The sequence below is a fragment of the Tachypleus tridentatus genome, chromosome 13, assembly GCF_004210375.1.
Source record: "Tachypleus tridentatus isolate NWPU-2018 chromosome 13, ASM421037v1, whole genome shotgun sequence".
NCBI lineage: Eukaryota > Metazoa > Arthropoda > Merostomata > Xiphosura > Limulidae > Tachypleus > Tachypleus tridentatus.
In genome coordinates this window covers 79,935,403-79,963,141 of record NC_134837.1, presented here as the reverse complement: position 1 = coordinate 79,963,141, position 27,739 = coordinate 79,935,403, and the positions used below count along the sequence as shown (strand labels likewise).

The 27,739-nt window shown below is 32.9% G+C and overlaps 1 protein-coding gene and 1 long non-coding RNA gene across 7 annotated transcripts in view; one reads left to right on the top strand and one right to left on the bottom strand.

The window, feature by feature from the left end:
• Nucleotides 1-25,218, top strand: part of LOC143240038 (uncharacterized) — a 57,310-nt gene extending 32,092 nt beyond the window's left edge. The window contains exons 2-3 of the long non-coding RNA XR_013021529.1: nt 21,934-22,031; nt 23,188-25,218. This is a non-coding gene — a long non-coding RNA (uncharacterized LOC143240038). The remainder of the gene's footprint in view (nt 1-21,933; nt 22,032-23,187) is intronic.
• Nucleotides 1-27,739, bottom strand: part of LOC143240036 (serine/threonine-protein kinase 26-like) — a 73,815-nt gene that overhangs the window by 7,405 nt on the left and 38,671 nt on the right. For 5 of the 6 annotated variants that reach the window (XM_076481814.1, XM_076481815.1, XM_076481818.1 and 2 more), the window contains 5 exons: nt 4,692-4,916; nt 3,274-3,439; nt 2,538-2,695; nt 1,845-2,030; nt 278-423 (listed from right to left, as the gene is read on the bottom strand). In XM_076481814.1, coding sequence (XP_076337929.1) covers nt 278-423; nt 1,845-2,030; nt 2,538-2,695; nt 3,274-3,439; nt 4,692-4,916 — 881 coding nt within the window. Of the gene's footprint in view, nt 1-277; nt 424-1,844; nt 2,031-2,537; nt 2,696-3,273; nt 3,440-4,691; nt 4,917-6,299; nt 6,722-27,739 lie in introns of those variants that run through there. The other variant, XM_076481816.1, reaches the window with a different exon arrangement.

Genomic DNA, 27,739 nt, shown 5'->3' with positions numbered 1-27,739 from the left:
CTTTAAATAAAAATTATGATAAAACAATAAAGTAGAACCTAAAAACAATGTTTGAGCTGCATCCCTGAACTGACTACACAGTTGCTTATTCTGTTGCAATAAGAAAGCTCCAACTATGGCTATAAAAGGCCCGGGAATCCAAATATAATTGTGATCTTGGTTGAAAAACAAACAAGGAGATTATTTTATTGATTTTAGTTCTAAACCTCTGTGGAGTGTGTGGCATGTAGATCAGAAGAGTGATTCACATATGTTTATGGATAACTCAAACACTTACGAGTCTGAGGCTTCAGAGTCGCTATCACTCTGTCCACCACCAGAAGCCTTCCATCTTTTGTATCTTTCAATTAGGTCCATTAGATAAGAATTCTTCTTGGCTTTTCTTATGAAAGGAAACTTAAGAAGCTCTTTCGCTGTAGGCCTCTGGATTGTTTAAAGAATTCCAGTGATTGAAGGCATTAAGAAATACAATTACAAACACTTTTACGCATATTATGAGTATAAAAATAGGTGTGAGATAAGTGATAAAGACAATGAATGGAGCAGAATTTCTCTCTCAAATATACATTATTTTCAGGAAGGTAAGCTATAATATCTGTACTCCCAGAAAAATAATTACAGCCTTGCATAGACTTACACTGCCAGTCCTAAAGAAGGGAACTTAACAAAAAAAAAAAGCTTTCGAATGTAATTTGAGTTGGAAATTATCCTAGATAACTTGTTGGATTAAATTCTAACACTGTAGTAAACACACTGAAAACTTATTTAAAATGCTTTTTTTTTTTACATTCACTTCTTGTGATGGATTAATTTCTATGTTATTAGATTTTAATAATGACTTCCTGGCAAGCCAGAAATGAAGCCTTTCTACCTGATTCAAAACTCATATACACATTTATGACAGTTATTTTACTGAATTTTTGTAATAAAAAAATAGAATTTTTTGTGTTATGAAAATGAACTAGCAATGAAAATATCATAAATTATGTTACTAAATTATAATAGGCAGATTAAATCATATTTAATCTAACAAGTATTTCTAATTTATAAAAAAAAAATTCAACAGGTGCTTAAACTTTACAGAAATAAAATAACTATTTTAGCCACATATGACAATAATGTTACCTAGATATCAAACAAGTTACAACAAGCCCAAGTTATATTTTTATTTTTCTACTGAGTACTTGAAATATTTTGAATGTTAAAGCTTTTGAATTATGAGCATAAGGCATACATATTTACATAATCAATTTATTCTTAAGCAATAAACAAATGCATTTTTTAGTATTACAAAAGGTCACTATGCTTCAATGTAATACAACCTGTCTCATACAACTTTAAAAAAAATAACTAGGGAAAATACACTAATCATGCTGCACCAACACTTCACTATGAGACTTACAAAGCATCCCTGATGTTTCTTGTAGCGTTATGTGGGTGGCAATTAGTTAATAAAACTAAGCACTATTTCTAGCATATAACATTGTTCCACTTTGTTTTATTATAGTAAAAGCAATATTGATAGCTGAACAACCAATATTATCAGAGGCTAGTTTAAAACTGAATCTGAAGATAGTGTCAAAACTACCAGCTAAATTTCCTTCTGTAATATTTTGACAATACTACACTAAATTTCATGCAGAGAGAACCATATAACAATGAAGGAGGAAGTTCAACTTTAATAATGCCCACAATTATACTGTCATATTAAACTACATCATGCCTCAAAATGCAACCTTTCCCTTGATATTACACACACACACAAGAAATCTCTAGTGCAATTAATTAAGAAGATAATTTCTTGAAGTATCTGAAATATGTTTTGACAGAATAGTACAACTTACATTTTCTGGGTCCTTATTTAAACAAGCCTCCACAAATTCTTTAAATTGCTTGCTATAATTCCCAGTTAATTGAGGTGGATTGTTTTTTGGAATAAGGAACAGGACTCTCATGGGGTGGAGATCTGAATTAGGTGGCTCACCTTTAGCTAGCTCAATGGCAGTTATCCCTAAGCTCCAGATATCTGCCTGTTTGTAAAGAGAAAAATATATTGCATAGTAATTACTAACTTTGTTTTCAGTTAATCCTGAATGAAGTAGGTTCTATTTAAGAAAATGCGAATGATGCTATATTCTACACAAATACTAAAACTTATGAAGAATTTGTATCTCATTACAAGTATTGGAAATGATAAGGAAGAATGTTTTAAACATTGTTACTACTCCTTTCATGATGAAAAAAAATTAAACTATTATAAGAAAAACACAGGCTAATCCAATAGTGACTACGTTAGTAGTCAAAATTGACATCAGACGTGATGGAAATTCATTCAAACAATTATTCTACAATACAGGTCTAATGAAATAATCTACAGCTTTACTAAAAACCTATAACCACTACTTTAATTATTTTTCATGTTGCTGCATCTGCTATCATTAATCAATAAGTTTGATACTTATTTCAAAGAAGTAAAATGTTCCTAAAGGTTGAGTTATTGATAGTATTCTTATCAAATTACTACATCTGTGACAAACCTTAGAGTCATAAGCTGCTTGTTTGATAACTTCTGGTGCCATCCAGAATGGAGTCCCTACAAAAGTGTTTCGTTTACTTGTTGTATTGGTCAGTTGTCCAGCTACACCAAAATCTGCTAACTTCACATCCCCCATTTCTGATAGCAATACATTGGCAGCTAAAAAACGAATTTATACAAGTCTAGAAATAGTTAAAAGTACATAAATTATACACACCTTCAAAGATTAGGCATGATTAAAAATTATTTTGGATTTTATAACTAGTGATTCAGAATCCTATTTTATTTACAAAGGAAATAGGATGACACAGCACATGGTCAAGAGAAACAGGTGATACTAAATATAATAAATGTAAAATCTATCATATAAGTAAATAATGACATGAAACCAGAAAGATTTTTTATATACATAAAGATTCCATACATCTAATTGGTCAAGAATTAAAAGCCAAAAACTTAAAATCAATATACTCACATCCTGTGTCAAACAACAAATAAACAAAAAGGAATGGCTTAAGAGACACTACACTGGAAAACCTCACAAAATATAACACGCTGAACAAAGAACATTCTAGAAGTTGGAAATCACAAAAACCAAATTCAATATTTGCATCACACCTTAATGAAACTTAAAACCTTCCCAAGAACGAATCTTATCTGTGTTTGAAATAAGGAAAAAACATGTATGTGATGTCAATGACAAATACAATTTTCAATGAAAATCATATCCACAAAACCTTTAATATCTCGATGTAGCTTGCGTTCACAGTGCAGGTAGTCTAAACCTTTTAAGACTTCTCTTAAGATAACTGCAATATGGAGTTCTTCAAATTGCCCAGCTTTCATGAGATCAAGGGCTGATCCTCCTCCTAGGTACTCCATGATAATCCACAGCTTTGTACCCTGTTTACATGAGTACCCAATTTATTAGTTGGATCATGTATCTCTTCTCATATACTGGCTCACACCATTTATATGTAATTTAACTTAGAATACGCATATTCTATACAACAATCTTAAACAAAAAATATAAGTATAGCAATAAAATCTACTTTAAGTAAATTAATGTATTCACTTTTTCATTATACAAAATTAATTCAAACTTAAGTGATTTTTATAATTATACAATAAAAATACATCAGAAATGGTGCAGAAATTGTGCTTCAAACAAGTATAAACTACACCAATTATCATTTAGATTTTTATCTACTGCTGATTTAATATAAAGTCCAAAATTATCTTTTTGATTCAACATAATCAAGCTCTATCATCCCTTAATAACTATTTATACCACTGTATTTAGAGGTAATTAATGCAGCACAGAGAAACAGGGAGAATAATGTAGATAAAATGTAAAAGAATAAATTCTCATGCAAGTTGTAGAAATAAAGTCATTAATTTTCACTACCAAGATCACAATTTAATGGGGTTTGGAAAATCTACATATGGAATATGAATAACACAAGCTTGACAAAAAGTAGAATAGACTAGACACAACATTTATTCCAATCAATACAATGTGTTGAAGTTTAGCTGTGCTGACTGAAGACCATCTTGGAATCCTATAGACCAAATAAACACTAACAAAATCTTGTTTGACCATGGTAATTTTTGCTACATTGATATATATATATATAAATGACAAAAACAATCATCATCATGTCTGATCTTCATAACATTAGTTATGCTGAAGGCCCTTTCTTCCTCCACCATCTGAGATATTTTATATCATAAGAAAGAACTTTGTGCTGCTCAGTTCCTTATATAGACAATAGGCTGCTGTAGGCCTAGGATACGAATTTTAACACTAAATATAAGGACTTCTGAACAATAATCTAAAGTAGACAAAAGATGCATCTGTAAACAAAGACATTTATTTTCAATTCTAAACTAATACTTAAAGTCAAAGACCAATAAAATTCATCTGTCTCTACACACAATCACTTCCGTGGAATCAACCTTTCTTTATTATAATACAGGTTACTGTACTGCTAAGAATAAATGCAACAAACCTATTATTAAAATTAAATTAGTAACTTTGAAAATCTACAATACAAATAATGTTACTGTAGGAGTATTAAGCTAACGATGCAAGTGATATCTATAATGATATACAGTAATAATCATGTTGGGATATATTACACTCCACTTTTACCTTGAGAAATGATCCAAAATATTTTGTAACAAAGGGACTATCACACTGTGATAAAACCATAATTTCTTGTTGAATGTCTTCAATTTCATCTTCAGCCTCTTCCAGGTCTATAATCTTTATGGCAACAATTTGCTGGCTTCTATTATCTACTCCTTTAAAGACTTCTCCAAAAGACCCCTTTCCTATTTTCTCTTGTTTTGTAAATATTAATTCTGGATCCACTTTCTGAAATTATAGAACATGTAATGGACACTACATATCTTGTAAATAAATTATGTTTGTTCTTATATACATAAGAAAAGACAGTAGTTAAAAAAAAATATTGCAAAGAAAAGAAATATAACATATGTCCACAATGCTGCTCTTCAGTCACAAGTCTTTGATCAAAATCTCTTTTCAGCCACTTACTACACCGTAGTTGGATTTGTACTGTTAACATATTTAACATGATAGAAGTTTTTCCAGTAAATATTTAAACCAAACATCTGATGCATACAACACATCACAGTTTGAACGGAATCTTGGAATTCATTCCCTACTTCAGTGGTCAGCAACCCATTAACCTTCTGCATCCTAAATGACCTTTCATACAATATAGCTACGTTTTACTGAAGTATATAAGACTGGGTTTATAATTGATTATTCTAGCTTCCTCACTACTGCCATTCTTACTACATAAATATTATTTAAACACTAGTTAAATATCTGTACTTCAATTTATAAATAAAAATATTCTGATTGGCACTAATATTTGAGCCTTCACTAATAAAATTTAAATAAGTATTATGTGAAATTATTCTGGTTTAAGGTTGTTCAAGATATCTTTTCAACAGATTCTTAAGTTTCATTAAATGTTCACTACTTTGAACATTCTAATGCCAGGGTGGCTTTTCTAAAAATATTTTTGAGTCTTGAACATTCTAATTTCTGCATAAACAGTTCTTCTTAAGATATTCAACCTTAACATATTTGTAAGTTGTGAGTTATAAATTTATTCCCAATAACAGTGAACTGTGATTATAAATGAAGTGTTGATGAAGCAATCTAAACAAACATGTATTAAAAAAATGGAGTGAAATTTCTTTGATACCTATCGTTCTGTAACTACTTATGTCGTAGATTAATTTTGTCTTGGAAAACAAATACTATAGTGCTTGCTTACACAGATTTTAAACACTAGAATTTGTGTCATTCACACAAATTATTGACAAATTCTTTTTTTTACAACACCATTTGGTAGAAGTAATTAAATCAGCTTTATAAACACAGTGTTATCCAATCTAAACACATCCATCTAAGATTTCAGCTTTATAAACAGTGTTATCCAATTTAAACACATCCATCTAAGATTACATGAAAACTGTTTAATCTCCGATAAAATAAAATATACAAACAAAAAACTATTATAAAACTTCTGGTCAAAACAGTCATGTGGGCTTTTTTTCTTTAATGAAATGGAGCCCAATTATGGCATAGCTACAACTGTTCTTATTTCCTATTATAGTTAGATTTAACTCATGGAACAATGTCATCCTCAAAGCAAATTTCAATCTCATGGAAAATTAGTTCAAGTAATTCAGTCATCTGAAGCTATTTTTTCATACATACCTTAGTGTTCCATTGAACAGGTCTGAGTAGAAGCATACCTGTATCTGATTACAAATGGCCTACTTTCTTCTCCACTACAGTATCCTACATGTGATACTCAACTGTTGAAGTTCTAACACATTGTATACAAGTAGTTCTTGTGCTCTACTGTTGAAGATCTAGTACAATGTATACAGGCAGACTGCAGCTTATTATGATAACAGCACAGTTAACTTGTGCTACTTGATTAAAGTTCACCAGCAACAAAGACTCTCAAAGACTGATATTAATAATCAGTCATGGGGCCCATGAGTATATGCCATTCCAAAGCAATATACTTAAACATTTAAAATTATTTAATAAAAAAAGTTTGCTGTCTAGTTGTTGCTCTAAGTATAGTCAAGTTCTGTTGAACTACACAAATAAATCACAACAATACAGTCACCACCTCCATAACTGAAAACAACAATAAATGGCACAGCTCAACTTATAAATACAAACAGCAAATGAAATTCAAACTCATTTCTAAAATTATCAGTGAAGTAAAACATAGTTTTGATTTGTGGAACATTATATACATACACACAACATTAAACAAAGTGATACTAATGATTATGTAATATAAATCACGTGAATCCAAAGTGGTAGACATATCAAATACACAAACATGTTTACCAAAAAAAATAGCATGTGAAATATTGAAAATCTAAGAAAAAAAGTTACATCAACAAATCTTAAAATATCATTCCTTAAACATGTTGCTTACAATGGAAGTAAAACACTCAGTTTCTACAGATTTATTGGCTGGAGGGCATCAATTAAGATGTGAAATGTTCTCAGAGTCTTGTGCTGAGAAAGTTTTTTGGGAACCCATTAATTTAAATATCAATGTTTAATAACTCCCTTAAAAGTTAACTATAATTTCTCCATAAGAAATAGCTTATGAGGGTAATAAAGATAGACATTGAACTTCTAAGTAAATAACTGTAAAACCACATGCAAATTCATGAATGATCTATAGTACAGGTAAAACGACATGCATGGTGAAAAGTTGGTACCAATCAAGATGTCAGTTTTAGTACTGTTAAAGGTTTGACATCATTTACCTTTTAATAGGTTGCAACACATTTTTTACGGATAAACTACTAAAAAAATTAAATATCTACCTCAGTTACACAAGTCATGGAACTTCTCAAAATATTTTAATGAATAATTAATTATATAACAAACATCAGTTATTTTTGCCCACCACCAGTCAGTGGAAAAGATGAGGATTTAAGGATAAAATAATGAATATAAAAGTAAAGATCACTTTAGAGTAGCTCTGATTAATCAGATTAACATGTTGCACTAAAACAGTAATAGAAACTATTATACACATTTAGGTATAAGATCATTCTTGTCTAATTTTAAATGACAAATTTGAGCAAACATTGATATACACAACTATTTTGATAAGTTTAATACAAGTATTACCATTTTGATAGTTTATATAGTATGGGTGTTAAATTTGGTTATTTTTAGAAATAACAATATATTTCAGGCTTGTTTACATAATCATTTGCAAATCACACACTGTGCAGTTCAATATTTTTGAATTGGAGACTTATATTATTGAAAATTTTAGTAGAACCTTCAGAGTTTTTCTAACAGTTATAATTAAATACTAATGCATCATAATATTTAGTACTGTGTGGTATGTTCTAGGCCATATCAGGGTATAAATACACACTGAAAATGTAATTCGATAGTTAGATCTAGACTATGTGGTTGCAAGTTTAGACATAAAGAGCATATAGTGGCAATTTTAAAAATGAAGTTGTCACAAGATTGTATTGTAATAACAGAGCAGAAAAAAATAACTTATCTTGTCAAATTGTGTCCAACAGTAATTGAACCACTCTGTGCACTTTAACATAAAATGAGCATTATTTAAAGCTCTGGATACACTTATGCTAACTAACAATATAATGAACATTTGTATAGATGTTTTACTTATTTTAATATATTATTTGAAAACAAGTGGACTGTGTTGTTTATTGTCGAAATGTATGACCAACAAGTCACAACTACCTACTATAATGAATCTAGTCCACAAATAAAGCCTTAAAATTATGTTGATAATATTTGTTTATGTTATGGAACTTAAAATGGTTTTTATGCTTCAGGAATTAATACTTCAAACGAGTTAGTGTCAAATATGCTTTTTGGCATCAAACAACAATCCATATGTATAAAAATTGTTTTGTCTATAAAAAATTTATTATGTTAATTACAAAAATGAATTTCACTTTTCACAGATTTATTTCTTACTTTTTTTTAACCACAAAACCAACAGAATATGAACAGGCTTTAAAAAAATGTAAACTTTACTGTTAGGAGTTTCATTAAAACTACATGATAACTGAACCGAGTCTTTACATTTTTACACAAATACTAATCTCACATATAGAATTATAATGCTATAGGACACGATGTAAATTTCCTTAATCAAATGAACTTGTCACTAATAGAAATACAGTTTTAAGATAGTAATGTTTATAACACACAAAAACAGATATTCAAACATCATGTTGTGTCATAAGTTTAAAAATTAAGATAGATTATGCAGTTACATTAATTACCAGTGTATTCTGACTTATTGACTGAAATAGAGAAAAATGTTTTGTTTGATGGTTATCCAGAACACTCATCTTAGTATAAACTATTTGCTAATAGAAACAAGTACTTTTGTTATTATTATTATTATAAGTTCATTTTAAGTTTAAAATCACAGTTTATGCCATTATAGCTGAGTGCTGCTAGCCAGTTGCCTTCCGTAAGGTCAGAAGTTCCAAATTAGTGACCTTGACATGTAGCCTTAGTATATTGCCATAACAATATAAAATATACAAGAACTTCTTCAAAAGCCCATGAGCAAGTTCTTTTCTGTAAATTTACTATTCAGAGAGAGCTAAATGTAAAACTTAAACAAGTGATAGCAGATGTGCCAGGAGTGTTGAATTCATGTAGCCAAATGCCTGGAACAATAAACTTAACTGTCATAGTTTGCTTGCTCAGTAATTAGTTGGAGATGTGGAATTTGTACTTCTTGATGACTAGAATAAAAAAGCCTTACATTTATAATGTACCTGTTAGATAAGTTGTTGAAGGCATGTAGTCAATATGGCCCAATACCTGGGACAAGTCCTAACATTATAACATGATAAAAAACTAAAAAAAAAAACATATCATTAACTCCAAAAATTAATATATAATTCTATTATGAAAACTTTCACTATAACATAGGTGTGCATTTGTGTGTTAAATAATGATGTGCACAAGTTAAATGTGCTTATGCAGTAGTTTTTTTTAACAGAATTTTAGTACTTCCCTACAAACACACACCTTTCTTAAAATGCTATAGCAACACAGTATGAAAACTTGCGCGAGAAAAATCTCTTGTTGTACTCATCTCTTCAAACATTTCAAACTAGTATAGAAAAAAAGTTTCCAATCACAGTACCTGCTAGTTAAGGACAGATTAAAGGTCATAACATATGAACTTAAACAAAAGACCAAATGCATATAAAATTACTGTAGTAACGTTCTTTTGTTGTTAGGTTCATTTTAAGTTATCTGGTAAAAATAACTGGAAATTCAGTCTACATGACGAGGACCAGTTACTTTGTTTGCTCCTTTAGCAGTTCTGCAAACTTGAACCATTGTATAACCTTGTAATTTCATTCAGGCTTACAGTGTTTAATTTGATGTAAGGTTTTCTTCAGAGAGAGAAAGCTGTGAAACTAAGAACAGTCTAGTACAAGTAACTCTTCTTTCAGTGTGTACATTGTTTTTCTTTGTGTCTGTTAAATAAATAATTGCTTTAACTTCTATAAACATTGTTCAATATCTATTTCACACACACACACAGTAGGAGAGCAAAATTAAGTTATCCATCACAGAACTCTCCTTATTTCCTAAGAGAATTTGCTACCATCATGGGCTAACTTGTCTGATACTTGGGAGGAAATTGCTTTAATCTGAAACTACCACACTGTCACAGCTTTCTACTAGAATAAAACTAATATTAATATTTTATGGGGTGGGGGAGTACACTGAATGAAACATGTATATATTTAGATATATAAATTTAAACCATGCCATTAATTTCTAATTAAAAAAGAAGTAATTCAAATCTTGTGAAATGATTCATCATTAATTGTTACAATGACTACTTTTGGAACTGACCCACTTAGGTGTAATCTCAAGGAGAATGCAGCAGTTCCTGTATCCAGAAAAAAAAAAAAAAAGGCCACATCAAAGTGGCCAACCTTACAGGCCAAAACTGTAGATACAATACTTAGGGTGGGGCTACATAAAGAGAGAAAGTTAACACAAAGAGAAAACTATTTGCTTGGCTGCATGTTTGACTGGTTTCTTTTTTAATTAGAGAAAGTCAGGCGTCAACTCTGTACATTCCCGTGACTAAAGAAACGAAGGCCATTCAAATAGGCAAAATTTCCAAGCAATCTAAACATTTACTGCGTTTTCTTGCGATTTATAGTTATACATACAGAAGAAAACTTGACGTCTCTTTCTCTAAAAAATTACGATCAAAGCCGAGAGAGTGAATAAGAAAAAAACAAAAGTTTAAAACGTAAACTGAGCAACAACATGATCAGGTGGATATGACGACATTAATAAAAAAAAAACTTAGTTTAAAATGGGTCACATGTTAATTACGAATTAATATCTCGTTTCAAAACATCGCTAGATCTGCTGTGTACATCATTGTTTATATTCATTTCAACAAATCAGTTTGTTTCACATAAATGTTTAGTATAGTGACAAAAAAAATTCGAAACATAAATTAGATTGTGAAATAAACACCTCAAAAGGTTATTTACAAATTTAAATCGTACATTTGCTGAGAAATGACTGATAGAAATCACAGGCGTATACATACATAAGATGAAAAAAACGATCCAATTACGGTAAATACATCATCAATAAACGTATCACTATCAACTAGGAAGATGATACAACATACTGTGAAAAAAACACATAAGGTGATGTCGGTAAGTACTAAAGGTGTCGTGATAAGACCACACGATACTCGTATCGTGAAGCCTTGATACGACTGTGTGGATATATTGTCCGATACAATACAATTTAAACAGTTCACGAAATTTTACAAGCTTTCAGAATTTCTAATAAAGAATTTTTATTAAAAATGAATAATTTAGTTAAAGGAAGCCGAATATTGAGTACATGTTATATTTATTTTATTAAAAACATTACATGAAAAGTAACAAATAAATAGATATTGATGTTCACTTCTCTCGCCAGCTGCCATTTAATTGGTCAACCTAAGGGTTTGAAAAAAACACTGTCAAGTGTGAAGTATTTAAATAGGACATTATTAGTAATATAGATAATAAATTAAAGACAAGAGTGTCAAACTTTCTAACAAACCGTTGATATATCGCGACATCAATATATAGATAGATATGTATCGTACGCACTATGTTGAAAATAAGTACCATTAGTATATACCGGTGTCTGCTCGCACTTAATACCGAGGAGGATGCAGGCATATTTTAACCTCCCCTTAAAAAGAACAGTAAAACAGGTTCTATCTTATTTATTCTATATATGTGAATTCCAAATTTTTAGTAATCGGTCATTCATGAATTATAGCTCCAAACACGTTAGTAACAAAAGGCAAATATTGTTCGACCTCTAAAACTGAACCTCCAAATCAAGATAGATCATCTCACATTATTTAATGCAACTCTCTTAATTGTTTATATTGTTGTAAGATACTGAAATATACATTTAACTAATATAAGCCCTTTATCACCTCGACCACGCTATGTAAACTCTAAAATTATTTCTTGATTGTTTTTAACACCTAGATTTTGAATGGCTCCAATTAGCTGTATGGCCGACCTCAAATCCCTGTTAAACTCCGTATGAATGCTCGGCTACTCTCGGCTGTTTCCGTCGCGCATAGAGGAACTGTACAGTATTAAAACTGACAGGCACTCCCGCTCTATGCCTTACACCACGAGATATCACCTCAATAAAAGACGTAGAGCGAGATAAGGAGCTTCTCGAGCGCTCTGCTTCGAAAAAATGCAGTTTTTGCAATAATTTATCTGTTCAAAGATTTCGAGGAGACATGGCCTCCTTCTCCTCCTCTGACGAGCCGCCATTGGTAGATACAACACTGAAGTACGCATCAAACAGTAGGTTATACAACATATTGCGCTGGCTCAAATATTTGCCAGGCTCATAAATACTTTCATCTGAAAGAGAAAATTACGAAGAGAAAAAATCTGTTTTTTTTTTTCTTCCCCGAATATACCTCGCGCATTACATGTCAATTAATATTGATAGCATCCAGTTTCTTATCAATATTTCTATGCCAAGATTGAAATAATCTACGAGTGTTTGAGAAATTACAGGATTTATTTTACCTAGGGCTTCAATTAATGAGTAGCTTTTCACACGTTTTTTGAACTTTTAACAAGTCGATGAGCAAGTCTTTGAAACTACCTAATGAATATCAAACACGTCTCTATCATTTTAAGCGAGGCCAGTTATGAAATTATGAAACGTTCTTAGTATAAAACCTGGATAGCACTCGGGATAACTTGCGTTTCGTTCATAAAATACAATGCTACACAATGCCCACTACGAGTATCGAAATCAGAGAGAGTTACAAGTCCAGAGACCTAATTACTAAGCCACTGAGAAACAGCTTATACTTTAATGTGTATATTATATAAATGTTTCCGATAGTCTCGCAAAGCTAAAAAAGTGCTATCAATACTGTCTCTCTCCAACTTCGAATTGATACGAGGTGTAATTAGCCATCAGCAACCACCGCCAACCGTAATCAAATAATTTTATCGTTACTCGAAAACCCTCTCAGAGGCTCAAATTGCGAAGCACAAATTTGTTGCAACGGGACTCAAACTCTGGACTCTCGGATCCATCGTGCGTCACACCACGCCAGTAATTCACCTGGACAGTTTATGTTACATATACATATAACATTTCATATAATATAAAAAATTCTCTTTCGCAAAAAGCTTTAACTTGAGTAATTCCTAAAACTTGTGCAAGTACTTCGTGCCTAAGCATTCATAACGCCACAGCACATCGCGACACCTGCTGTAAGAAAACTAACCTTAATTAAAATGTTTCTGTTATAAAAAACAAACAACAAAACTATATACGTGTGTTAACACTCCAGACTTTACTCGAGATTTCACTTACGAGATGTAAAACAGAATAGTCAGTGGCGTAAAAATCACGTTTATAAATTCGAAATAGGCCTTAAAACTTGCCAATATATTAAAACCGCCTTATATACTGAAATATTTTGCAAAAGTTTACACCTAACATATTGTGGCCGAATTTCTGGCTAGTTTTTCTTATGTCAGTTTCTGTTGGAAAACGAAAACACTTTATCGTAGTCTTTTAACGTGAAATATTCCTAGTCAACAGTAACGTACAATACACTTGTTAGTTTTTAACTGCACCAGTAATAACTTGGCATTATCACACAAAATATACCTGTTGTACTGGTTATAAAACTCTAAGCCTAAAGAAAACTTCTGTATAAAACGACGGACACAACAGAAAATAATGTATTCTTTACTTTCAAGCTTCACATTATCTAAATTTCAGGTTAAAAAAAATGGTCACGACCTAATTACAAACCTCATGTGTATTTATTCAACTGAATCTTTCAATTTCCTTACTTTACTAGAGAGATCGTGTCACGAAGCAGTCTGTTTCAGTTAGTAAAACTTCATAAATTTTTAGCTCACATATGAACCACAGAAGTGCTGAATTACTTAAGCTTATCATAAGTTATCTGAAACACCTAAAATGCATGTCACATCGGGAAGTTTATAGGTGGAGCATGAAAAAAAAAAGAACGATACAGATTTTTTTACTTTGAAAATATGTTGTGCGAACGTATTAGGACAAAGTCAAAAAATAACCCGGCAGGCCAGCTAGTTAAGGCACTCACCATTGGTAGTTGCATGGCTTTTTATAAGCCACATTCGTTTTTTAAACCCACGCTTTCAGATATAATTTATATATACCTTGATGTATTGTCTACTGCGATGCAAGAAACTGAAGTTTACAACAAATCATATGAAGACTATATTCTGGGGTTTGGCATGGCCAGATGGGTTAAGGCGTTCGACTAGTAATCTGAGGGTCGCGGGTTCGATTCCCCGTCGCACTAAACATGTTCGCCCTTTCAGCCGTGGGGGCGTTATAATGTGAAGGTCAGTTTCACTATTCGTTGGTAAAAGAATAGCCCAAGAGTTGGCGGTGGGTGGTGATGACTAGCTACCTTCCCTCAAGTCTTACACTGCTAAATTAGGGACGGCTAGCGCAGACAACCCTTGAGTAGCTTTGCGCAAAATTCAAAACAAACCAAAAAAAGTTAATTATATTTCAGGCTATTTTCAAAGAACACTAAGGATAGTCACAGGTAAAACGTCAAAATTTTACTGATCTTCATATTTAGTACAACAGAAACTCAGTGGAAGTGCTTGAGTTCAGCAAATAGTTAATATTTTGTGTATTCCTCTTTTGCTTTAATAGCTGCAGAAGGTCTTTCAACCATTGTAGTAACTTATTTAATCAGAGTGTCCTCTGGGATTTTACTCCTAATGTCTCTTATACGCCCCATAGTTTCTTTGGGGAATCACTTTTGATTTGTTAAGTTTTTGATCTCTAAAATCCCAAATCAGCTCAACAGAGTTGACATCAAGGTTCGGTGGGTGACATTGCATCATTTGAATGACTCCAGCAGCTTCTTTCTCAGGTAAGTCATTTTTGTGTAGGTTGGATGAGTGTTTGGGGTCATTACCTTCCTGGTAATAGAATTATTTATCAATAATACGCAAACTACTGGGTATACCACAACGGTTCATTATCTTATAGTACTTGCGCTAGTCTATTATTCCATCTATCTTGGAAATATTTCTTATCGCCTCAGCAGAAAAACACCCCCAAACCATCACACTGCCTCCCCCATGCTTCATGGTAGGTGCTATGCATTAAGGTAAGTATCTCTTTCATCTTTATTCCACCGGATGTACAACCTACGCTTTGAACCATATATTTCAAACTTGGACTCATCCGTCCATAACATTCCTGTCCAATCATCGACAGTTCAGTTTTTAGCAAATTTCATTCTCTTGACAATATTTGGAGATTGAAGTAAATGTTTTTTTTCTAACTACTACATGACTAAATATTCCAATCTAGTTAAGTAGTCTTGATACTGCAGATCTGGACACTTTAAATATTCCAATCTAGTTAAGTAGTCTTGATACTGTAGATCTGGACACTTTAAATATTCCAATCTAGTTAAGTGGTCTTGATACTGTAGATCTGGACACTTTAAATATTCCAATCTAGTTAAGTAGTCTTGATACTGTAGATCTGGACACTTTAAATATTCCAATCTAGTTAAGTAGTCTTGATACTGTAGATCTGGACACTTTAAATATTCCAATCTAGTTAAGTAGTCTTGATACTGTAGATCTGGACACTTTAAATATTCCAATCTAGTTAAGTAGTCTTCATACTGTAGATCTGGACACTTTAAATATTCCAATCTAGTTAAGTAGTCTTGATACTGTAGATCTGGACACTTTTCTGTCATTTGGTACATCGTCGTTAATCTCATATTTCAGATCAGTGTCACTCTTCCTTCTGTCCCGAAAGCTGCATAAACGAAGATATTTCACATCAGTATCATAAAGTTTTCTGCCCCTTCCTTTCCAATTTACCTGTCTAGGTCTCACGATCTAGGGTGTACTTGGCAGTGTTTGGGGAGCATTTCATGTCTGCAGTAATTTGAAGGAGACTCCAACCAGCATCACAAAGTTTTTTGCAAAATTTCTTGCTCTACTGACAATGCTTTACGTTTTTTGGACTGTGACATGACAACAAACAACTTTATATATAAAGTTAAACGTTTTTTTTTTTTACCAACGTTTATTTGTGGAGTGCTTTTAAATTCATTCCTTTTATCCTATACTGATACCATATGCTAGCTTCTTTCTATATTGTAAAGACACTGCATGAGGTACCAGGAGTTATTCCAGACCCTAGGTTTGATCAGTATGTTCATTCAAGCAGAACTCTTATCACATGCTCTTGGTATAAGTAGATGGGAATTCTAAAGGTTGATAAGTATTCCCACCCTGCCTCATTCAACTGCCAACAGGGATCAGTGAAGCATTACCATAGTGTTGAAATTTCCATTCTGTTATGGCATGGGAAGAATTTGCTTCACAAAATGGAAAGAATGACAAAATACTCTCTTCTCCTAACACTTCTGCACAGATGACCGATCTCAAATTTTGTTTAAAAATGGCTACCTTTTCAGTATGCAATGAAACCAGCTAAGGTACCTCTATACACAATAATTACCAGAAAAACAAACTAGCTAACTATGTTTAGAGCAATATGTCTACATGAGGAGACCTGTCTCATTAAAACAAAAAAAAAAAAAGGGAATTCTGGGACTTGTGTCTCTATTTATATGTATGTCCATTATGTTAAGTGTCATAAATTACTAATCGAAGACTGTCGGCATACAGGCATCTGCACTAATCCCAAACACGAGCCAGAAATATACAGACACTCGTACCAGTCTCAACCGTGGGCGTCAGGAATAGATAGACACTTATATTAACCCAAACCATGGGACACAGCTCGGTACATCTTGTTTCAACTACGTTTATGAAACTCATTAATTTATTGAAATGTTACTTGAATCGATGTTATACAACAGTTCCCACCCTAATATCCGTATGATACACAGCAATGGGAAATAAAAAGGTAAATACGCAAAAAAGGGGGTGGAGATATAAACAGTTGTAGAAATTAAGAAGGGGTTTGAATAATGTTGAAATGAAAACCAGGAATTCAGAACTCATTTACTAGTTGAAACTTAATTTCGATTGCAACTGTACATACGTAAGCATGTTTATAATTCTCATGATGGCTTAAGAGATCATTTAACAAAATGTGATTTGAACCTCATGTGGTGGGGTTTTTCAACAATAGGAAAGATTACAAGACATTTCTCACCTAAAGTTATCATTTACAACTGTTTCCAAATTCACAAGTTACATATATTACAGGTTGTTTAGTTCTAGACTCTCATAAACAAATGTTATAGTCATGAGAGAACACAACAGCATAAAATCACCCTATGCACACAATCCTCGAAATACCCTTGACTAGCACATACAAGCTGGTGATTGCTTTCAACTCTCCTCAGATACAACGACTTTTCCTCCATACAAAATCCATATCTAAATCATTTCATTAAGAAAATATTCAGGTTTAACATGCAAGAGACTGGGATTATGGTATGTGTTAAATACCTAGAAACTCTCAAAGCAATAAATTGGTTTTGGTTTGATTTTTGAATTTGGCGCAAAACTACACGAGGGCTATCTGCGTTAGCCGTCCCTAATTTAGCAGTGTAAAACTAGAAGGAAGGCAGCTTGTCATCACCAGCCACTGCCAACTCTTGGGCTACTCTTTTACCAACGTCCCCCGCTGGTACAGCGGTAAGTCTATAGATTTAAATCAGGGGTTCGATTCACCTTGGTGGACTCAGCAGATAGCTCGATGTGGCTTTGCTATAAGAAAACAGACACAAACACATACTTTTACCAACGAATAGTTGGAATTACCGTCACAATGTGACGTCTGAAAGGGCGAGCATGTTTGGTGTGACGGGGATTCGAACCCGTGAACCTCGGATTACGAGTCGAGTGCCTTAACCACCTGGCCATCCCGAGCTCAAAGCAATAAACTACTGAACAATTAAGCAAGTATATTTTTAATGTTATACAGAGAATATAAAGTTTCCATGTATTGAATACTTTCCAACATCACTTATCCGTTTTTGAAAAAAAGCCAAAAACATTCCGTAAATATGGTTCTAAACAGGACCATTTCATGTTCTTCTTGTAACTTACACAGATCCTTTATATATTTAATTGCTTTAATGCAAAGTACCGAATCTTTTCGCTTTATAACCACGTTCAATAGACCTTGACGACAAGGGCTACATACCTTAAAGAGAAGTGTATGCAAACTGACCTACTTCTCTGCTACATCCAACCTACATCAACAGTACCCGTACTCTTAATTGTACCTGTAACATTCAGGTGTTTTACTGCACAGCCGTTCTAGGTTTATACTTAACATTACAGAGCAAGTTGTTCAAAACGATCAAAAGGTCTGAATCATTATCTGGGTATTCTCTTAGATTATTATTTAACTAGTGTACGAGCTCACACCAGTTTTTATGATGTAAGTATATAACTCACGACAAGCTCCATTAAAGAGGTGGTCACAAGAATAATTAGTTTATTTTTAGACATTAGATAAAATGTTACTAAGCCCACTTCAGGCTTCATTCAACCTTTTAGGGCCACTGACTGTTACAATACACATTACTAGTACTGGACGCTATATTTAACAGATACCACGTGGTTGACATATACATTATTATACTTTAAATAAGAACTTAACATACAGATAAAACTCTTAGTTACTCCCGTGACTTTACATAATGTTAGCAACAAAGTGGCAAATGCTTCTCAAAGTTTAATCTAATTCAACATATGAAACGCAAAGGGATGTTTAGGTTTACAGATTACAAGAAACCTTAGTTCCGACCTAACAGACCAGAGATGTAGATCGTTGTATCACGAACAAATAGAACCTGAGATTTACAATAACGAACAAAAGAACTCTGAGGCTAAATTGAAGCTAGGGATTGTTATAAAAGTGTCACATTTAGCACCTACTAGACATGTGACGGATTTACTATTACATATCTATTTTAATATTTGTTTGTTTGTTTCAGTTAAATATATATTTAGAAACGCATGTAGCTTGCACTGCTAAATTTGTATTGCAAAATTCCAGCCTATTCACTAAAATTGTAAAAGATCCTCGAGTGTAAAAATCAACAATATTGTGTACATAAATACTAGTGTACTGCCAGTATTGTTGGGTAGGCTGAAATTTCTAGAAACTCTCCTCACACAACGTGCCGAGACACCATATATTATTGGTTTGTTCAAAAACTAGAACTGTAATTAACGCTTATTAATAGGGAACCTCAGATATTTGACCATGAACGTTTGTAAATATCTTACATCACAAACCGTTCAACTTCAGTGGGTTCACATACGACATCAGTATTTTTCCAAAGACATAATACAACTTCAGTGGTGAAAACTCGGTCTGTAATCAGAGAAAAATGCAGAGCCAGCTAGCTCCCTGATAAGTGAATTGTACTTACCTCAACTCGAAATTAACCCGCTCAGATAAGACATCACAACAGTTCCACACCAGAAAGAAGGATCGTTATTATTTACAAGTTTATAAAATATTTGTACATAGACCGTTATTTGTAATAACCGTTATTTTAAGTTCTATTGTTTGTATATCAAAATATATTTATATTAAAAAAGAAACCATGTGTATCAATCTTGTATCGTAAATTGGTTACATAAACAAATATTTAACATCTAAATTTAAATTATAATTTATCTCAGTTTATGCTATTTTAAACTGTAATAAGCAACAGAACACTTAAACATTTAAAATGTTATTTGTGACTAATTTCAGCATGTAATGCATATAACTTGTAAACAACACTAGATGTAAATAAAACATAAAATATACTTATATATCAATAAGAGGGAGATTGCTGAACCCATACTGAAGAACTCTCAAAGTAATTGTGACGTAAAGTACAGTGCTTCAAGTGGCATCCCATCTGTACCAATGGTTGCATTCAGATTAGGCAGAACATGATAAAATGCTAATCAAAACTGCGATGGTTCAATTTTACGAAAATCCTACCCTGCACGGCCAAGTGGTTAAGGCGTTTCAGTCGTAGTCTGAGGGTCACGGGTTTAAATCTCCGTCGTAACAAACATGCTCGCCCTTTCAGCCATGGAGGTGTTATACATGTGACGGTTAGTCCTACTATACGTTGGTAAAAGAGTAGCCCAAGAATTGACGGTGGGTGGTGATGTCTATCTGCCTTCCCTCTAGTTTCACACTGCTAAATTAGGGATGGCTAGCGCAATAAGCCCTCGCGTAGCTTTGCGCGAAATTCAAAACAAACCACAAAATTCACGTTATATTATGTATCCAGATATACTAACGAACGCCACATTTCTTTACTGTATAAAAAAAATTGTTTCAGTAGCTCAACAGTAAGCCTTGAATACTGCACTGGTATTGTACGTATTTATTTATAGAAAGTTTGCGTAACCATACCTGTGTATAACGTGTGGAGATTACTTTAGAAATGAGGTGTAGCGGTACACGAATACACTTGTATCTAAATTATAACTACAGGATAGAGATGACACCATAAAGAAGCTTGTTTTTACTGAAGTCAACAGTTTCTCGGTTGCTTTTAAACCTTGTAGGTTTAAATTTTTCTACGAAGTTATTTTGTCTTCTATGCTCTTAACTATACCTCAAGCTATCAAGTTGAATCCTGAAAGCTGAGAATAAATATCCCGAATATCCACTTAAAATCACTACAGGAACCCCAAGTGTCTTAATCATAAAGTATAACATTGATTTCAATTGATTTTTAAATGGATAAAACAGTCATGCTATTATAAGATTTCTTCCTGCGTTTTTTTTTAAAGCAAAGCCACGTCGGATTATCTGCTGTATCCACCAAGGGGAATCGAATGCCGAAAACTTACTGCTGTCCTACCCGAGGACAAGATTTCTTAATTTTTTTTAATACGATACCAATACCAATTTATCTGCTCTTTTCAAAATCAAACCGTTAGGCTTCCTCTTGTATACCTTTTTGAATGTTCTGTTATAAATACTTTAGATTTTAAATTGTAGTTATATGATAGTTTCATGTTGGTATTAAGTCTTGATATAACCATACAATATTTTGGAAAAGAAGGTAACACTTTGGCACGCTTTTCTTCTGTCTTTTTGTTGTTTAATTTCGCGCAAAGCCACTGCGTTGGCCATTCCTATTTTTAAACTGATAAATTAGATCAAAAGCAGCTAGACCCAACTCCTGGCCTGTTATTGTCAGACCGAATAATGGGATGTGACCGTCACTATTATAACACATATGAAGGATTTTTGAATTGACAGTAATGGGACACCAACTACCAAACCTCTGATTTAGTCCCGAAAGATAAACACTAAGCCGCATTTGGCCCACTTTAGCATGAGTTGCTCTGATACAGCAGTTAAAGTTTTCAGATGTGCAATAGACCCAAATTAAAGGGGAAAAATATATTTCCAGTTATATATATTTTTTTAAAGAAAATACAAAAATAATAACTACGTTTGAGAAATATTTGCATAATTATGCTTTTATGATAACATTATAGTGGAAACAGACTAACAATAAGGAAACTAGGTTCAAAATAATAACACGTTACATGTCTTGTCAGCTCGAATTCAACAATTCAGGTTTAACTTGATGTTACGCTTACAAAGCACACGTTAAACCTCTTGTATCATTAAAGTGCCCGCGCACCAAATGTCAGAAATATTATTAGCCACATCTCAATTTGTTGTATCTATTTGTCAGAGTTTACAACCATAAAAACCAAACTGAAGAATATCTAACGAGCTTCCTGGAAACATAAAAGTCATTGAAGAAAGTAAATGCAGTCATAACATGCTTGGGTAAGTTTTCGGCTTATAGTGGCTTTACTGTTTGGATAAATTATAATGTACATTAATTTAATACACGTAAGCTTGCCTGTAGATCAATCTATTTTTATTGACAGTAAAAATATACTGAATATTAAACCTTTTGTTAATTTTTTTTTGTTATTTAAGACCAAACTTGTAATAAGGGTTACTTAATGGTTACTCATTTGCGACTTTTTTTTTTATTCCTATCTTAAGAGACACACCCCACGTACCCCAGATTCCTGGGTATGAGGAAATGTAGGTTCACTCACAATTATTGAAACAGATGTTATGATACGTCTGAAAGAAATAAGCAAAAATATCGACGTGACAAAAAAAAAAAGAAACAAAAAACCTTTGACCAAACTGTAGCAGTTAAAAATCATATAGTAAGGTATAACTGAAAATGCAAGTTACAACGTGTTAACTGCCACTAGACTCAGTTTTAACTTCACTTTTTGGAAGGATGTTACTTTGCAAAATATATATACATGTCCAATTGTACAGCTAAGTCTGTTGGACATTGAAAGATAACTCTTAAGAATACCAGTGTAAACTTAAAGCCATGCAGAACGCGATGTTTTAGAGTGCTTTTTTTCAGGTTGCTACAGACGTCAAAGAAGTTCATCCTTTCAGCTTGTCCCTGTGTCTGCAGTATCAACAGTTGCCATGTTCAATCGGGATTTTTTCAGCTCTGGTTTTCCCCTGAGACAGTTACACTTTATAAAAACGATGTGATACACACACACACACACACACTATATGCAGTAAAGCATGTGGTCTTAGGTGTACAAGCTTTAGTTTTATGCGCAATACGTTTAATATTTGTTTTTAATTTTTGTAGTGGTATATAGAAGGCATATTAATACCAGAAATAAAGAACCTTACACCGTCAAAATGTTTTTATTTAATTAAACGCACAACGTTTCGCTTTACAGTTTCTTCAGAAGCGTTCACTAAAACAAAAACCGAAACGGACAGTACAAACAATTTGAAGCTTGTAATGTCAGTTTCGGTTTGCGTTCTAGTTAATGCTCCTGAAGAAGCGGCAAAGTGAAACGTTGCGTGTCTAATTAAATAAAAACATTTCGGTGTTATGGGATCGTCTGTTCCGAGTATTAATGCTTAATATCTATCTTTCTTTCAGAGCAACTTTCCGGCCATTTGATAGTTTAATACAGTCAAGAGTAACTTAATACCTAGACATTTATTTCACATTCCGTTCCATATAGCAAGATAAAGGTAACCAATCCAATGCCTTTGGACAACATTTCAAAATAAGGAAGACTTCATTATTTTTCACAGAAGTGGAAAACCTTCTGTAGCAGAGCTTTCAGAACAGAAGTGGACTCCAAGAAACATCCCAAGCCAATCTGAAGCAACGCCTTTACGAAACTAGGCATGTATCCTGGTAGTGTTAATAAGATAAAAGGATTTCAAACAACGCAAGTGGTCATATCTCCTGGTAGTGTGAATAGGATGAAACAAGGATTTTAAACGAGAGAAACGGCAATTTCCTGGTAGCTTTAATAAGATTAATGATAAATTGTATGTACTTGGCTCTAGCTTAGATGATCCCACACTATGTCTTTAATCTTGTTATACCACCACACTTACAAGGTTTCACCCTGTCAAAAATCGTAATGGGCAGACAGTAATCGAACTATTCTATTTGAATAAATGTATTTTGGCTTTTATGACTCTTCCTACTTCGAGAAATCAACCGTGACGTGACACACACACTGGGTTTCATACAGGTTTTTTTTTTTTTTTTTTCTCGTGGTAACCAACCTGTTGAATCAAAATTATCTTAGCGGAACTTAAATTTCACTGATTAACATTATATATTCATTTATACTTCTCCCTCCCTCTCTGTCTCTCTTTTTAAACCAAAATCATGCTATAGTAACATTCTTCGTGATTTATTTACATACCACACTTGTATATGAAATTGAATTTTCAATTTAGAATAAAACAGAATGTGGATCATCTGTTAATGCAATCATTAGTACGAACTTTTGACAAACAATGTAGTATTGATATGTCCTATATCTTAATGTCTTTTTTCTTTGCCAAGCCGCCATAATGTTAGTATTTGTTTCAAGCTGAATTTATTAAAAATAATTTTAAATTCGAAACTAGAACTACTGACATAAATATACATATTTTATGTAAGATGATCAAGAGATTTTAAAACAAATTACTTCCAAAAGACGGAGTAAACTTTCGATATTGCGAAGCCTATTCAACAACGTCATTTCACATACAACAACCCCCCCCCTCCTCCACTGAAATAAAGCTGTCCAATTTCATTTGAAATCAGGTTTCGAGTAGTATCGAAAAACTCGAGGCTGGTTATATTGTACAGTTAACAAAAGCAAAATGCGCTCAAAATAATCTGTAAATCATAAGAGGAACTCTGAACATCAAGTTTTTTTTATACCCTTTCATAATTAACAAATGTCTTGTTAAAATAAATTGGGTCACTAGTCGAATACAAAGTAAGCAAGACATATAATTACAAAACTACACAAAAGATGTTATTTAATTATTATCCTGGCATGCGCTTCTGTATATACAATACAAAATGTGCTTGTTAAGCTGTATAGTAGTAGTTTATTGTACCAATGTTCTAAACGTTGTTGATATATCACTCCTAAACATATTAAGATGTATAGTAGTATTTTGGCATGTTTATTGTATCAATATTGTAAACGTTATTGGTATATCGTCTCTGAACAGTCATGTATTTGCTCTTGGAATGACAGTTATAATAGTTTATTAGGTGAAAAGAGTTCAAAAGGGCAACAGTTTCTAAAAAAATATTGAATTAATTAAAAAACAAAACACCTTATTTTCTATTCAGATACTTTTATAGGTTATTCCTCTCAGATTATATTCATGTTTCAATGTGCAATAGGCAGTTGTTAATCATTTCAAATTTATTTATCATGAAGACTAACCACATCATCTGTTGTAAGCGTGATGGGTAGAGGTTAATTACGCATAGTTTAATGAAGTCTTCTACATGCGGTATTGTCTCAAGAGGTTTTACAGCGAGAGCAGCTTTATAATTTTCTGCGGTTCTCTTGTTATGAGTAATTATCGATTTAAAAATAACTATGTAATAATTCTGAGAAAAACGAACTATAAAAGATATTCGAGAGCTATCTACGCTAGTCGTCCCTGATGTTAATGTGACAGATTAGAAAAAAAAAAAAGTTAGATAACACCATCCACCGCCAAATTTTGGGCTACTCTTGTCAAACCAAAAAGTGAGATTTCATGGTATCTTGTACAACCCAGCCAAGATCAAAAATTGCGGATCAGTTGTGCTTCTCTCTCTCTCTTTTTTTTTTTTTTTATTGAGAAGGGGGGGTAACGTGACATGAAGCACAATACCTCAAATCCACAGTTCGACACGTTAATAACTAGGTCGTGCTAGGCCCAACTTCATAACAGTACTTTTTTCTTGTTGCTTACGTCTTGTAGTAATACTTAGCTGATCTGAGTACAAAAACTCACATAAGTATCAAATAAAAACAGACTGTTGTGACAAGATCGATCTAACTGTTTTGTATTGGTGAAATAATTATACAATAAACATTTCGACTGTAACTGATTAACTCAACAATTAGAATGATGGCATGTTATAACAACTAGTATAAAAGAAACCCTAAACAAAACCCCTTCCCTTCGTTCACAGACCTCAATGTACTGATCAAACTTCTCGACTTCCCTTTAACGTGGTAAGTAGTTTGTTTCGAATTTCTTTACCCTAATTCACGATAGGGTTCAGAAACAGCCAGGGATATTATGAAAACTTTGTTCATCTTTATCAAGTCCCTTTAATATCCCCAATTACTTTTATAGCTATTCCAAGGAGAAGGGGTCGAACCTGAAAAAAACAAAGTCGTTAAATGAAGACACTAGTAGGTGATACCTGATAAAGTGCGCCATGCTTGGTTCTCTAGCTTGGTTAGTTGGTTGGTTTGGTGTTTCATGGCACAAAGCAGCTAGGCTATCTACACCAAAATGCTCTAGCTTGTGAATGGGAGTATGAACAAAGTTTCAAACATATAAAACACATCACCTCGACAGGTGGAAGTGGGTGGGGATTTACAAAATATATAATGCTAGATTAGGATTTACGAACTATGAAATCCTTCCCAAAAATCTTCATCTGTATGAATGACGTTCTGGACTCGTTCTAGCCTATACAGATAGACACTACTTATTCCCAGGCTACCCAGAGTTCGCCAACAAGTTTAATTTTTCTAGCTCCAAAATTGTGGGAGAAGTTTGCGAACAAACAAATGCACAGCATGAATTAACATCGGGTTCAAGAAAGTTCCATTAAATTTTCACTGTTAAGAAAACCACTGAAACAGAAAATACAATTTTATAAAACTAATAGCACGAGTGTACTTAAATACGAATGTTTGATCACTTTAAAGCGAGGTTAATTTCTTACAAACACTAGTTGTCCACGAAAACATTACATTGAGTCAATCTTTCATCTTATATTTTACAGTTTTTATATCATAAATAAATTACTTGAAAACGAACGGTCACTGCGTGAATGTTTTATATCGTTTTCAATTACTGAAGGCATATATATAAACTTGTCTGAGATGGCATGTCCTTCAACAGTAGGTTTGACCGGTTTCAGAGAACCACGCCTTGTCACGAATTCAAAGCAATTTATTTGCCTAGTAATTCTTCATCAATGATAAAAGAGAACTCTTGAAAATGTACTTTTGTTTGGCCTACAAAACTACAAGAAAACCTTGTGATATGACAAATAAGTAATATTCTGGGTTTGTATTTAAGTGTTCTTGTTTTGTAGGTGCTTAGGAGTATTTCAAACCAAAATACCCCAAACATGTAAAACTACATAATAAACACAAATCTCGCTAACCGCATCGTTAAACGGTCCAGCCGTATACTACTGTTTGACAAAATAGTACTGACCTTGCAGTCAGTCACACGGTACTGGTTTAAACTGTATTGAATGGTACTTTCTGCTAATTATAACTAAACTCAATGGAATAAGATATACAGGACTTATTCATACAAAAAAAAAAAAAAAAAACCTCAAGAGTGGCGTAAGAGTTTTTGGGGCACACAAGATGTAATTGTTCACTGCTTCGAGGTAACATTTGAGATATAATCACTGAAGAATGAAGCTTGACATGTCATAATTGTCATATCAAAGTTTGTTCACGACTCAATATCCCCTTAATTTGATAGATTCGGCTATTTATATCCACAACTTTAATTTTATCATATGTTTGTTAGCACACTTGTTCGTCTATAAAACGTGTGTTAAATGTACGTGTATTACGCGATTAACAAATAAAAAAAACAGCAGTGTTTTAACATGAGACCTTTGGTATTGATACAATAATTATACACATTTCACCAGTTGAGTTGTGTGCTGTTATTAACGTAATATATTGGTTGCTTTGTAATAATTATACACATTACACCAGCCAAGTGTTGTATGCCTTTAATAACGCAATATTTTGATTGCTTTGCAATAATCACGGAAGTGGACAGCGCACGAATTTCCAAGAGATGTGTGTGCGTGTATACATAGACACATACAGCAGTCACGACCTGCAATAACTAAACTTTAACAAGAGAATAAGCCTACTGCTGAGCATACCTCCAGCCCTGTAATACAGACGAAACAA